Source organism: Symphalangus syndactylus, chromosome 4 (genome assembly GCF_028878055.3).
Source record: "Symphalangus syndactylus isolate Jambi chromosome 4, NHGRI_mSymSyn1-v2.1_pri, whole genome shotgun sequence".
Classification (NCBI taxonomy): domain Eukaryota; kingdom Metazoa; phylum Chordata; class Mammalia; order Primates; family Hylobatidae; genus Symphalangus; species Symphalangus syndactylus.
The window spans coordinates 96,702,665-96,716,984 of record NC_072426.2 but is presented as its reverse complement, the minus strand read 5'-3'; the positions used below and the strand labels follow the sequence as shown (position 1 = coordinate 96,716,984).

General features: G+C 44.6%; 1 protein-coding gene across 45 annotated transcripts in view; it reads right to left on the bottom strand.

The window, feature by feature from the left end:
• The window catches only part of KCNMA1 (potassium calcium-activated channel subfamily M alpha 1), a 779,318-nt gene that overhangs the window by 65,617 nt on the left and 699,381 nt on the right, over nucleotides 1-14,320 (bottom strand). For all 45 annotated transcript variants that reach the window (XM_063637484.1, XM_055275615.2, XM_055275604.2 and 42 more), the window contains one exon: nucleotides 10,833-11,025. In XM_063637484.1, coding sequence (XP_063493554.1) covers nucleotides 10,833-11,025 — 193 coding nt within the window. The remainder of the gene's footprint in view (nucleotides 1-10,832; nucleotides 11,026-14,320) is intronic.

Sequence of the window (14,320 nt, the reverse complement as noted above, 5' to 3'; positions counted from 1 at the left end):
GAACTAAAGTCATTTATAAATCAGTTGGCTTCTTTGCAGTGCCACTTTTTTTTTCTTTTTTTTTTTTTTTTTTTGCTTGTTTGTTTTTGGTTTTGTTTTTGAGATGGAGTCTCACTCTGTCACCCAGGCTGGAGGGCAATGGTGCAATCTCGGCTCACTGCAACCTCCACCTCTTGGGTTCATGTGATTCTCCTGCCTCAGCTTCTGGAGTAGCTGGGTCTACAGATGTGAGCCACCACACCAGGCTTATTTTTGTACTTTAATAGAGATGGGGTTTCACCATGTTAGCCAGGCTGGTCTCGAACTCCCAACCTCAAGTGATCCACCTGCTTCGGCCTCCCAATGTGCTGGGATTACAGGCATAAGCCACTGCATCTGGCCTCAGGGCCGTTTATTTCTTTATTTTTTTCTTGAGATAGAATTTCGCTCTTGTCGCTTTTAAGAAAAGAAGTAAAGTTTTAAAGACTGCACATGAGTTTTTGCCTATAAGAGAATAGGTGAAGACAAAAATGCACTGAATAGCTGGCTAGATTTATCTGCCAGCTTGAGGCATGTGTGCTATCTTCACAGCAGGTGTATCGAATGAAATGGCTCACACTCTGAACAAGGAATACACTGGAATGTTCCAAGCCCTGTATCGTTAAGTATGTGTGTCAAAGTTGTTCCATACAACCTATTTTATGTTTCTGTCCCTTTTGCCTATAGATCCCATTACTTCTATGACAGCATAGACTATGGAGAGAACAGGGGCACTAACCTCAGGCATAGGATGCAAACCAAACTGACACTCAGGATAGGGTAGTTGACCTATCCTCATCCAGAATTTCATGAGGTGTCTTAGAGGGTCCATGGGATTACAAGACTTCCTTTACTTTTCTCTGATTCTACAGCTGTGGTTTCCCCTCTATAAGACAATTTCTCTGGACCATTTTCTGAGCCTAGGCTTTGGGCACTACAGTGGTCTCTTCATTCTCATCTGCTGCCTGTCATAGAAACTTCCGCTTGAGCATGGAAGGAGTAAATAAACCCTAAAAATGTTATTTAAGTGTCTTCACAAAGAAAGTAACAGCTAGGTCTCAAGTATTCCACCCTCTTCCTTACAGCTTCAAAGTCCAATCTATATTCCCAAGAAAAACAGAAGAGAAAGACTCCAACAGTCATACTGCTCACAGAGACAGGCTAAGCACAGTGCTTCACATTGCCCCCAGATTTACTCATTTGTCCAGTGGTAGTAGCAAGAAAGACTGAAGCCAACAGAATCCTAGTATCTCTCATTGTTGGAACAGCTAGGGTCAAGGGGCTCAAAAAATGGGGATTCACGGAGACAAGAACCATTGAAAACAAACTTCAGCCCCTTGGGTGCAAGGACCAGCTTAGAAGTGAGGCTGGCACACCTTGAGCACTTTCATCCCCTTGAGTGTTTGTCCTGGGGGTGCCCCCGTGACCCTTGAAAGTACATGGATAGCTTCAGGCCCATTCTCATCAGGACAACACTTGCCTTTTATGAGACAGGCTGATGTGCTGAGAAAAGCATAGACTTTGAAATCAGATGTTTGGAGATCAACTCCACGTGCCCTTGACTAGCAATAAGGCTATGGGAAAAGTGCCTAATTCCCCTGAGTCTCTGTTTTCTCATCTGTAAAATGAAGGTGGTAACTCTCCCTCAGCAGGTTGTCAGGGAGATTAAATAAGATATTACATAGGAACGTGCCTGGTGTATGGCTCACCTGAAAAAAAAATTACATTTTTTTTAAAAGAGGCACACAAATTTTGAGGAGTAAACTGGCACGTGAGAGCCAGATGCTAAATCCATGAGTTCAGTCCAACCCCAAGACCACCTCACATCTGCTTTCTGTCTCTGAAGCTAAGATTTCCCTTCACGACAGCTGGGCACAGCCTGAGTGGGGATGTGAATCTGCTCTGCATGCATTTGGAAGGAAAAGATGATTCTGTCTGTTTTTACTTTTTCTTCTGCACATCCACTCTCCAATAAAGTCTTTCACGTATGGAGGGCATAAAAACCCTCCATGAGTTCAAAAAGTAGTCCAAGTTTCTCAGTCTCTTATTATAGCTGCTGCTGTTGTTTTTCCTTGTTTCTCTTGCTAGGAATACATTACCAGAATAGTAAATGGCAGGGTTAAAGAGGATCTCTCATGTGATGAAATAGGCTACATAGGAAAAATTCTCCTAAGTTGAAGTCATTTAGAAAACAGCTGCAATTGCTGCTTTGCTGAAATACATCTGCACCTGAGATTCTTGTGATGAGATTCATCCTGTGACGTCCACGGAAGAAATGTAACAGGGCAGGCCCCTTTCTGTACTTGAGACCTGCTCAGAGCCCTAAGCCAGATTTTCTTTATTGTTTAGTAAGCTCTTTTAATGAAATGTACTACTCCTATTATAGAGGACTCAAAATAAGATCTAAATCACAAACCAATAAAAGAAAATTATTGGGCTGGGTATCTAAAGTTACTACCTAGAGGCTACTCCAGTGTGGTATTTATAAATCTCTAAACAGTTAAGTATAATTGTCTTTCTGGTTTTTGGGACGGAAGCCAACAGCAGTTTCAGTTACAACGGAAGAAAAATATTTTAGCGCCGAGCTTTGTTGGTTCAGTGGGTATAAAGAGAAATGGCTTCTCCCCTATCACCATTTCAGAATTGAGAGAGAATATTGTGGTAATGAAATGTTATATGGAAGCAACTGAAAAAATGCTTCTCTGATTTCGAGGAGGGGGAATGTGTGTGAGGATACATGTATAGGTGCATCTGCAAGAAACAGTGAGCAGCCTGGGGGTCAGGAAAGCCAGGCTTGTAGAAGCGGGAGAAGGCAGAGCCCTGGGAAAAAGGCAGGTGTGGAAGGGTGGCGTGGAAGTTGAAGATGGGGTGGTCTGTCCAATTAATGGAAAAGCCAGATGTGCAGCTGCTCACCCCAATGCCGTCTGCTCCCCATCTGTAAACACATAGACAGTGCTGTTCAGGAAGGACATGAACACTTCCACTAAAAGACTCTTGACCCCAATCCTGACAAACACCATAGCTCTCCCTCTGGAGTTACAATGCAAATCATATAAAACACAGACCCCTATGTAATAAAAATCAAGAACAGGCTAGATATCCTTAGTTATAAAGGACCACAGAACTCATCTCTCTACCAATCTCCCTCCCATCACAAAGAGTGTGTCAGTTACTCTCCTTTGGCAAAGAGACAGTCAGGGATAGGAGGCTCGCTACATTTGCAGGCGGTCCATGCTGTTCTGGAAATATCTTCCTTATGTTGGGCTAAAATCTCGTTCTCCTTAATTATTAACCATTGGCCCTGGTTTTTGTCCAATGGAGCAGAAGATTAAATGGCCCTTTAAGCCTGCTGACTTTGTTCTCTTAACCACTTGGCAAGTGACATGTTGTCCAGGCACTGCCCCATTCTGGCTATCCTCTTTACAACATTTTTTTGTTTGTTTGTCAAAATTCTCCTTCAAATCTTCATAGCTCTTGACACATTCCCTCCTATCCCAACAAAGATGAAACAATCACTGCTCAAAAGAAATGATGCTTTTATCACCAAGGTTTATCTAGGCTGTCTTTATTGATCATTTGAAAATTAACATGCAGAGGTCCTCAATGCATTCTATCCTGTGGATTTGATCTCAGAGTTCCACTTTAGGAAGGCCCTTTTAGTTCTGCTTTTTGTCATCCAGTAATTTAGAGATCCTAATCCACATTGTCTCACACAAAGATAAAAGAGAAATCACATTTTCGTCTTTGGAACAGTAAAAGACATCTCAGACTTTAGGATAGGGAAGGTGTACCCTATGCCCCCAATTAATGCTGTCTCTCCAAGGACTGCTGCCATACTTCCAAAGAAAAATGTCATTCCCTACTTGAGGCTCTTAACCTTTGTTGAAATGTGGAGAAAGGAGAGTGTCCGCTTAGATGTGGATGTTCATTTAGTGTAACTATAGCTTCAGGTCAGGGAAGGCGGGAGGAAAGCTGTGTGTGTGTGTGCGCGCGCGCGTGTGTGTGTGTGTGTGTGTGTCTATAAAGAGGCACAGAATATGGAAAAAAGGCAGTGGACATATGTCTTGGGTTTGAGATCTTGGCTCCTCCCTCCCCTGGGACATTCGGGACAGGCTCAGCTTTTGGTTCTCCGGCTTCTACCAAAGTTTTCCTCTACCCTCTCTAAGATGGTCCGTATACTTCTGTCCTGCAAGTCTCTTGCCTCTCTCCCTCTCTCTGAGGCTCTCCTTTGCTCCTCAGAGCAATGGGCCAGATCGCTAGAAGCAAACTTTTCCTAGATTAAGGACTTCATTTCCACCCTTCAGCTTTTCATGCCCATCTGGATTTTCCACTAAGTCCCCGTGGAAATAAACCATGACTAAAACCCAATCCTCCCAACACTGCTTTCTCCTGCATCCTGTCCCTCCACTCTGCCATCCTCTGACCCCCAGAAGGAAACACACGTCCATGCAGACTGTTTTGTATCTACAGTGACTCCTTCTAGAACCTCCCACTCTTTTTCCAGTCCAAGGTTTCAGGCTTCCATCTGGATAGCCACAGTTCCTAACCAGAGTCCTTGCATCTTCTTCCTTTCCACTCCAAACAATGCTTCACAGGGCTGCCAGATCCATCTCCCTAAAGCTCAGGTCCAATCCCATCACTCTTTTGCTTTGAAACCTTCTGTAGCTCCCCAGTGCCTAGTGAATTATTTACAGCTTCCTAACTCATAAACACATACAAAATTATTTACAGCTTCCTAACTCAAGAAAGAAAAGAAACTCCTCAATGCCCAACCCACATTTCAGCCTCATCTCTCCCTGCTGCTTCACATGTACCCTGTATTGGGGCCAAATTGTACTTGTCCCTGTCCCTCTAACACATCCCCAGGGACCTCTGCCCTCACTTCCATTCTCTCCGTCTCAAGCCAGCTCGCTTTGCCTCCACCTGTTATCTTTTTCAAGCATGGAATTAATTACCCTCTTCCTATAAATCTTTGATGACTCCCCCAAATCCAAACCCTTAGCAAGACACTCTAGGACTGCACTATCCAATATGGTAGCCACTGGCTACGGGTCACTTTAAATTTTTATAAATTTGTTAAAATTAAATTAAAAGGAAAAATTTAATTCCTAAATTTCAAGTGCTCCATAGCCATAGCCACATGTATTCAAGTCATCCACAGATGCCGTCTCTTTTTTTTTTCTTTTTTTTTTTGAGATGGAGTCTTGCTCTGTCGCCCAGGCTGGAGTGCAGTGGCATGATTTCGGCTCACTGCAAGCTCCGCCTCCTGGATTCAAATTATTCTCCCGCCTTAGCCTCCCAAGTAGCTGGGACTACAGAGGCGTGCCACCAGGCCTGGCTAATTTTTTGCATTTTTAGTAGAGACGGGGTTTCACCATGTTAGCCAGGATGGTCTCGATCTGCTGACCTTGTGATCCACCTGCCTTGGCCTCCCAGAGTGCTGGGATTACAGGCGTGAGCCACTGTGCCTGGCCAATGCCACCTCTTCTTGAAAGCCTTCTCAATTCCTCAAAATACACAAGCCAAGGATCCCTTTGTCTTCCTCTATTTCTAGCCTCGTCCTTGTTTCCTTAGACTGTCATTGTTTATGGGGATACCTCCTCCACTCACCTGAGTCCTGCAAGCATAGTGAGTGGCTGAATCCAAGCAACCTTTTGTCACCTTTGTGTTCTGGGCCTTTAGAGTGCCTGATGCATGGAGAACAGCCATTTATTCCTTTTTCTTTTCCTTAGGAGTTACCCTTCATGGAAGGGTAAGCAGGAAGCAACTACAAGATCATCATTTCCAAACAATATGAAAGCAGAATGGGAAATGCCATGGCATGCTCCCTCTTTTCAGATATAAACTGAAGCAGCTCAGAGAGCGGACCCTGCCTCCCTCTGCTTACCCTTTCTTCCAAGATCAGGCTCAGTTCTCATCTTTTTGAACCACAGGAAAACAGTCTGGCAAGAGCCACTGTTGTACCAGCTGATTTAAATTGAAATGTTTTCCCCAGATAAATGCGTGCTAAATAATACACCAGCTCTCCAGCCAAAGGGAAGTGACAGGCACTCTGTAAATAAAGGCACTTAGTTGCTGGTAAAGAGCTGTAAAGTGGTTCTGAGCTGATGTTTGCTGACCAGCAAGAAGCAGCTTCATCTGCTTTATATAATTGTCACTGCAGTTTTGTCTGCTGTATATTAAAACTGCATCTCATAGACCCGACTGTCACATCGGATATACCATCTGGCTTGGGATATGCCACCTTTTTCTGTAATTGTTTTTGACAACAAGCCATCACATCTTGGGTCTTTTCAGAAAGTGTCTGGTCCAGAATCCCTAGGCTGGGTCAGTTCTGACACCATGTGGGCTAGAAAAGTGACATCAAAAGGGAATGTAAAAAGAGAACAGAAGAGAAAAGAGAGGCTTTGTTAGTCTAGGAGCCCTAATAACATGCAGTGGCAGCTGTCCAATGAAGGATCTACTTTCTCAATGTGAAGGCACATTTTTCATGCTAAATTATATCATGTTAGGAAAGCTTTCCATAGGGTTGCATGTATATTCTGGCCCAAGAGCATGACATTTGTCCTGAGTCCACATTTCTACCCAGCGAGGTTCTAGAGACATGGAGACAGTTCTTCAGACAATGCAGAGCATGAGGTTCCATAAAGGACCGTAGAATACATAAGAGTGAAAGCAAGGTGTCAGTGGCCAGAAATCTGTGTAGTTATCACTCAGAGGAAGTTAGATTTGTTTTCTAAAATGATAATAGTAACATGAAATCCTCAGCACTTTGGGAGGCCAAGGTGAGTGGATCACCTGAGGTCAGGAGTTTGAGACCAGCCTGGCCAACATAGTGAAACTCTGTCTCTACTAAAAATACAAAAATTAGCCAGGTGTGGCAGCACGCACCTGTAATCCCAGCTACTTGGGAGGCTGAGGCAGGAGAATCACTTGAACCCAGGAGGTGGAGGTTGAAGTGAGCTGGTATCACACCATTGCATTCCAGCCTGGGCAACAGAGAGAGACTCTACCTCAAAAAAAAAAAAAAAAAAAAGAAAGAAAGAAGGAAGGAAAGGAAGGAAGAAAGAAAGAAAAAAGAAAGAAAGAAAGAGAGAGAGAGAGAGAGAAGGAAGGAAGGAAGGAAGGAAGGAAGGAAGGAAGGAAGGAAGGAAGAAAGAGAAAGAAAGAAAGAAAGAAAGAAAGAAAGAAAGAAAGAAAGAAAGAAAGAAAGAAAGAAAGAAAGAAGGAAGGAAAGAAAGAGAAAGTAAGGGAGGAAGGGAAGGAGGGAAAGAAAAGAAAAGAAAAAAAAAAGGAGAGTAACCTGAAATCCTTTTTGTTCCCCATAATCCCTATTCCCTTGGAGCTCGATCATGCCAAACTCCCAGATGAAGGATGACAAAAGTATCTGAGGCCAGTGGGCACTCCAGTTAGTCAAAAGGGTCTCAGATATAGAACGGCAGAGAAACTCAGCTCACAGAGTCAGCTCACAGGCTGGGAGGAGCCCAAGGAGTGGGGTGCCAGGTCTGCAGCCAAAGGTGAGCACTGGAGAAGAAGCGATTTCTCTGTGTTGATGGCTCCCACTGGACCACTGCCTTTACAAGGTTAGAGTGTCACCAGAGAACAGTATTCAAAAACAAGAGAGGAGCAGACAGACAAGAAAACAATGGGACATAAAGTCTTGGTGGGCCTAGAGCTTTGACACTCTCTCTTAGGGAGCAGAACAGACTGCTGGCTAGTGAGAGACAGATGCTCCTCTCCACTGCTGACCAGGGGTCTACAAGAATCACTGCTGAGCATAGAAACACATCCTCTGCCTTCTTCTGTCATGTGTGCTATCTTAGTCCATTTGGGCCGCTGTAACAAACACCATAACCTGGGTGGCTGATAGACAACAGACATTTATTTCCCACAGTTCTGGAGAACGGAAAGTTCAAGGTCAAGGCGCTGGCATGTTCAGTCTCTGGTGAGGACTTTCTCGCAGTGTCCTCACATGACAGAAGGGATGAGGGATCTTTCTCAGGCTTCTTTTATTTATTTGTTTGTTTGTTTGTTTTATTTTATTTTGTTTTAGACAGAGTCTTGCTCTGTTGCCCAGGCTGGAATACAGTGGTGCCATCTCGGCTCACTGTAACCTCCACCTCCCGGGTTCAAGTGATTCTCTTGCCTCAGCCTCCAGAGTAGCTGGGATTACAGGCACCCGCCACCATGCCTGACTAATTTTTTTGTATTTTTAGTAGAGATGGGGTTTCGCCATGTTGGCCAAGTGGTCTCAAACTCCTGACCTCAGGTGATGCACCCGCCTCAGCCTCCCAAGGCGTGAGCCACCGTGCCCGGCCTCAGGCTTCTTTTATAAGGACACCAGTCTCATTCATAAGGGCTCCACCCTCATGACCTAAACACCTCCCAGAGGCCCCACCACCTAATACCATCGCCTTGAGGGTTAGGATTTTAATGTATGTATTTGGCAGGGAGTAGGTGGAGGGGACAAAAACACTCAGACCATAACTGTGTGCATGTGTGTATACAAAAGAAAGAGTGCCCTTTTTTTCTTTGGAGGAAAATTAAGCTCCCTTTCTCTTTCCTCCATATCTCCTGTCAAAACCTATTTTTCTTGCTTATCCTGTGCTATAAAAGAATAAAGAAGACCTTTGGGCACCAGGGAGTGGAAGAATTGTTACCAGTTTGGCCTTTATATAGGATCTAAGAGGCTGGGATAAGGTTTAAGAGAACTGGAAGGAACACCTATATCAGATGTGTATGTAATTAAATTATACACTGAGATTCTAATCTGTGGCCCTGGAAAATCATGATTGAGTTTGGAGGAAACAGGCCTTTTGGGAAAGGGAGTGTTTTCCTGCCTCCTCCTGCTGCCTTCTGTCTGTACTTAAAGGGAGAATCATTGCTTTCACTTTTTTCCTTTCCCCTTGATGGTTCACTCCTCCCCAGGAGAGGAGGAGCATCTACCAAGGGTTGGTCACATCCTGTTCATGCTTTAAAGGGGCGCATTTGAGTTACCTGGGGATCTTGTTGGAATGCAGATTCTAACCCAGCAGGTCTGGGATGGGCCATGAGATTCTGTAACTCTAACAGGCTCCCCCAACAGACATCCATACTGGGGCAGGGCAGAGAGGACACATATTGAAGGTCAAGGGCTTAAAGGCAGGAACCAAATGCCAGCCTGCCTCTTTCACCTCCTAGAAGGTCAGCTTACTGTCTTCTCACATCCTTTCTCGCCTGTGCTACCCGGGCAGGCCGCACAGGAGGCGGGCTCTACCTCTTCAGGATGCAGCTAGGAGTAAGCTCAGAGCCTCTCCTAGGCCTTCACATGTTTTGCTGTCCTGCAAGCACAGCTGAGCAGGTGGATACCAAGATTTAGATTTGGGTATGGCAGGGAGGATGGTGGCATGGAGAGGTCAAAATTAGGCTTCAGGCTGTATCGGGGTGATGTCAGAAGGACAGAAGCCATTTCACATGCAACACCAAAGGGGAAGGTTCTCTTAAGCTTGACCAGAAGCTGCTGTGAATCTCAAGATCCTCAGAGAAGCCCCAGCCCCTCTCTCAGTCCATAGCAGTGAAGACACTGGCTCCCAGAAAGCTCATCTGATAGATGATTTGAACCTAGGTCTGCCAGGGTCTGGCTGCAGTTGCCTCCAAAGAATCAAAGCCTATCTTTCTCCTCCACTTTCCAAATCTCACCCCAGTGCCCATTTCCCACCAGCTGACTCTAGCCCAGAGCCATGCAGGGAAGAGGATTCTAGGAACTATTGTTCCTGGGTTTTCTGCAATGCTAAGCAAATGTTAGAAGGCAGTGGTGGTGATGTCAAGTTGACAAAAAATAATGTAGCTCACAGATCCAGGATGCATGATTCAGCTGAGCTTCTAGAAAGCCTGGCATAATGGGGAGGAGGTCAGACACTTGCCCAGCTATCAATAAGGCGATGCTTCATATCCCAGTAGCCATAGCTCTCATGGGCTGTGCTCCTACGGCTTTCCATCCTGGACTGATGGGATTCCGGTCCCCATCAGGCAGCCAGTGCCACCCTCTGGTAGCTCATCTGTAACAACGATCCTCCAATTCATGGCAAGCCTACACGGAGGTGTCACTCAAAGGAAAATGCTTTGCATCCTATCCTGCCAGATCTTGATTACAGAGGTCATTTGTTATGAAGGTTTTGCTGTGTTGCCTTTCTGAGACCCCTAGACATCTTTACTTGTAACCACCTGCCCAGGGTCCCAAAGCAAATGACAGGAAAGACTAGGGGCAGAGTAGGAAGGCAGACGTGTGTCACTTAAGGCTGCTTTGCCTCCTATAGGAAAATGTGTGGTCTAAGTGTCACCATTTGCTAAATGACTTTTAGTGTCCATAGAGTTGCCACTCTCCAGAGATTACCATCCCTCAGTCAGCAGAGTCCTAGAGGCAGCTCTAACGATAGCAAAGCTTCACTCCCATCCCAGCTCAATGGCAAAAACATATACTGGAAGGAAACGGTCAGAATTATGCAGCCAGCTTCTTTTCAGTGCTCTGACATTTAGCTGATGACACTGGTCATGAAGCCACTCCTTGGGAAAGCTGAGGGGGTGGCTATTTAAAGGCTTGTTTATCCTCTGGAAAGGCAACCTAGTCTGTGTGTGGGTGACCAGGTCTCAAGCCTGCATTCTGGAATGCAAAGAAGAGGCAGCAGATGCCCCTTTGAAAGCCATCATGGCGACTGCAGGTTTCACTGCCAGGCAGGCTGATGTGAGCCTCTTTGAATTACTGAGTGAAGGATATCCCTCTTGCCAGCCCCTGTCCCCCGCAGGCACAGCAAAGAAGTATTACAGGCTGTCCTTACCTTGGGAATTAGCCTGCAAGACCCCGATGCTGTCATCAAACTGCATAGATTTGATGTTGAGTGACGCCAAGATGCATTCCTTGTCCTGCAGCGAAGTATCATCAATATTATTCTGATTGGCTGACAGGATAACGCACATGTCACAGAGGTTGATGTTGACAGCCCTTAAATCAGCCCGACTTAATGGCGTACCCTTTGGCATAGAGGAAAGAAAAAAAAACAGAGGGGGAGAGACGGAGAGAGAGAGAGAGGAGCAAAAGTGAGAGGAGAGGGAAAGAGGAAAAAAATAAAAACAAATTAAAGATTGAGTCGGAGCTTTGGGAAATTATTTAACAAGTATCTTTTTTATGCCTTGACATTAAGCTGGCCTAACTACATTCAAGGGAATAGGAGCTGTGTGCTAATCTAAAGGGTAGTCGGTGCTGATGGCAGCATTTTAAGCTTGCTGTCAATACTCAATCAAGCTATTACTAACAAACACGGGAGAGGAATAATGCCAGGGTTCTACATCTTCTTCCTGCCTGGAAATTGTCTTGATTTAAGTAACTGTCCTGTGGCAACCTCTGGCTTTCAGAATGTAACGAGGGGGTGAGTTTCAAGTGCCTGTTTATTTAATAGCGGGTCACTTCCGTCTCAGGCAAAAGACAGCAGTTCCAATGCAGCCAAGGGGAAATGGCCAGTGAGCACAGAGCGATGAGGTGGGCCTGGATGTGCGGCTCAATTTGGAGGCTATGGATGGAGTGGAATTAATGTGTGCAATGCAAAAGGAATATGGAAAGGAGTTAAGCTTCAGGTCATATATTTTATTGCATATTTTCAGCAAGAAAAAAATACACAGGGAAATGGCCTAATTGTCCAACAACATAGGAATGGTGAAATATACTTTTGGACATGCACACAGTGAAAATGTATGCAGGAGGTAAAGAGGTAGAGCTGGCTCTCCATGCAGGCATAGGTTTAGAAGCCTCTCTAAGATAGAGGGGGAAGTGAAAAAAAAAAGTTCTAGAGCAGTTAAAAAAAAGTATAGTTTCATTTATGTAAAAAAAAAAAAAAAAAACCACAAAATAAAATTACGTATATATAAATGTATGTAAATTTGGAAGGAAAGCACAGGAAAAATAGCCATTACACTAATAATGGTAATTCCCTCTGGGAAGGGAAATAGGATTGGTGGGGGTGAGGGGAAAGTTTGCTTTTCACTTTATATACTTCTATATTGTTTGAATATTTTATAACAAGAACATATTTGTATATTACAGGTACATTTAAAAAATAAATAAGCCAGTAAACAGATTTTTTAACACAAAAAATAACAACAAAAGACAGTGGAAAAATCCCAGATCCAGGAGGTAACAACAGAGTCCGGGAATGCAAGCACAGGGAAAATAGAAGGGTTAGGTTAGGACAGGGCCATGGCCTCCACATGCTCTGTGTCTTCGGGTGGAGCCACAGCAAAATCATCAAGCCACCCCATGCCATAGCTCCCCAGTGGCCATGCAGCATCATTTTGGGGCTCCTGTCTGGCCACCAGCTTCACTGGTCCTCTAGCCTGAATCTAGCTTCCTCTTTGCCTGTGTGGTGACCTGAGTTACCTTCAACTCACTGATTGTGTAGACCAAGGGTTTGCCAACTGTCACGTATCTGTGAATGTCCTCCTCTAATCTGCCTTTCTGGAGAAACTGGCTTTGAGAAGAAGAGACTTGGCTGCAGAGATGGAGCCTATCTACCCTCTTTTATGAGTCACTGGTAGTCATGATTCTATTCTCAAGACCTAAAATATTGTGCAACTATGGAGGAAGGGGCATTTAGCACTGTGGTTGCTGCTGAGACACAACTAGTTCCAAGCTCTGGAGCAGCGTCTTTTTGAGAGAAGGAGAACGCCCTCTTCTCCTGTGATCTCTTGGTACAAAACAAGTCCAACCAACTTCCTGAATCATTTTGCCAGTGCATAAGCTTCAATTGCTTGCATCCATATTCTTTTAATTTTCACCTTGTAGGGAAGCCAGCCGTAATTGTGATATAAGATGATCCCTGTGCAGTTGTACACAAGTGATTTCAAACTACAAGAAATACAAATGACATACATAGAAATCGCTTATGTTTCTCTGGGCTGGCCCTATGGGCGGGGTACTGTTTAACAAATAAACTCTGTGAAGACATAGGTGAAGGCCGATTTTGTGAAAATCTATTGTGCTTGAGTATGTTAAATTTCGGAGGGTTTGAAAGGACCTGCAAAGATGACAGTTCATTCATATATATGAAGACAGATGAGTGAACGTGTACAAGGGCACACAGAGCCGGGTGCGGTGGCTGATGCCTGTAATCCCAGCACTTTGGGAGGCCGAGGTGGGTGGATCACCTGAGGTCAGGAGTTTGCGACCATCCTGGCCAACATGGTGAAACCCTGTCTCTACTGAAAATGCAAAAAAAAATAGCCAGGCATGGTGGTGCATGCCTGTAAACCCAGCTACTCAGGAGGCTGAGGCAGGAGAATCACTTGAACCCAGGAGGTGAAGGTTGCAGTGAGCTGAGATCATGCCATTGCACTCCAGCCTGGGCAACAAGAGTGAAACCCGGTCTCAAATCAAAAAACCAAACAAACAAACAAAAACAAACAAAAAAAAGGTCATACAGGAGGAAACACTCACAAACACACAAAACACACACACAAATACCAAATATCACACATATACCCATCTCTCTACACACACATACACACACAGACTCATGTATCCTGGTAAAATAATAAACCCTTTACAAAGACACTTTTAGAGGTCAGGGGACTATGTGGAGGAGCATATGATAGAAAGATAGCCATGGAAGGCCGGGCGCGGTGGCTCACACTTGTAATCCCAGCACTTTGGGAGGCCGAGGCGGGCAGATCACGAGGCCAGGAGATCGAGACCACGGTGAAACCCCGTCTCTACTAAAAATACAAAAAATTAGCCGGGCATGGTGGCGGGCACCTGTAGTCCTAGCTACTTGGAGAGGCTGAGGCAGGAGAATGGTGTGAACCTGGGAGGCGGAGCTTGCAGTGAGCCGAGGTTGCGCCACTGCACTCCAGCCTGGGTGACAGAGCGAGACTCCATCTCAAAAAAAAAAAAAAAAAAAAAGAAAGATAGCCATGGAATCATATAATCAACTCGACCATATTTCTGGAATTAGCAAAGTATGTATATGCTTATGCTCTCCTCTGTGTATGAAGGTTTGTTTATAGGTAACTATTTTCAATTTCCTGTGCTCACTAAGGCAGTGGGTTTTGGGCCCAGCATCCAAAAGATAACTGTCTGATCTTTTTCTCACTCCTTTAAATATTTATTGAGTCCCTATTGTGCCAGGCATTATGTAAAGACACATGGTGGCATCTAATGAGTAACAAGTACTACTTGTGGATAGATTCTTACGTGTTCTTTAATGAATTATATTACTTGGCTCTTTTTCCCCACATTTCTGAGGTTTTGGAAGCTGATAACAGAAATAATAGATTT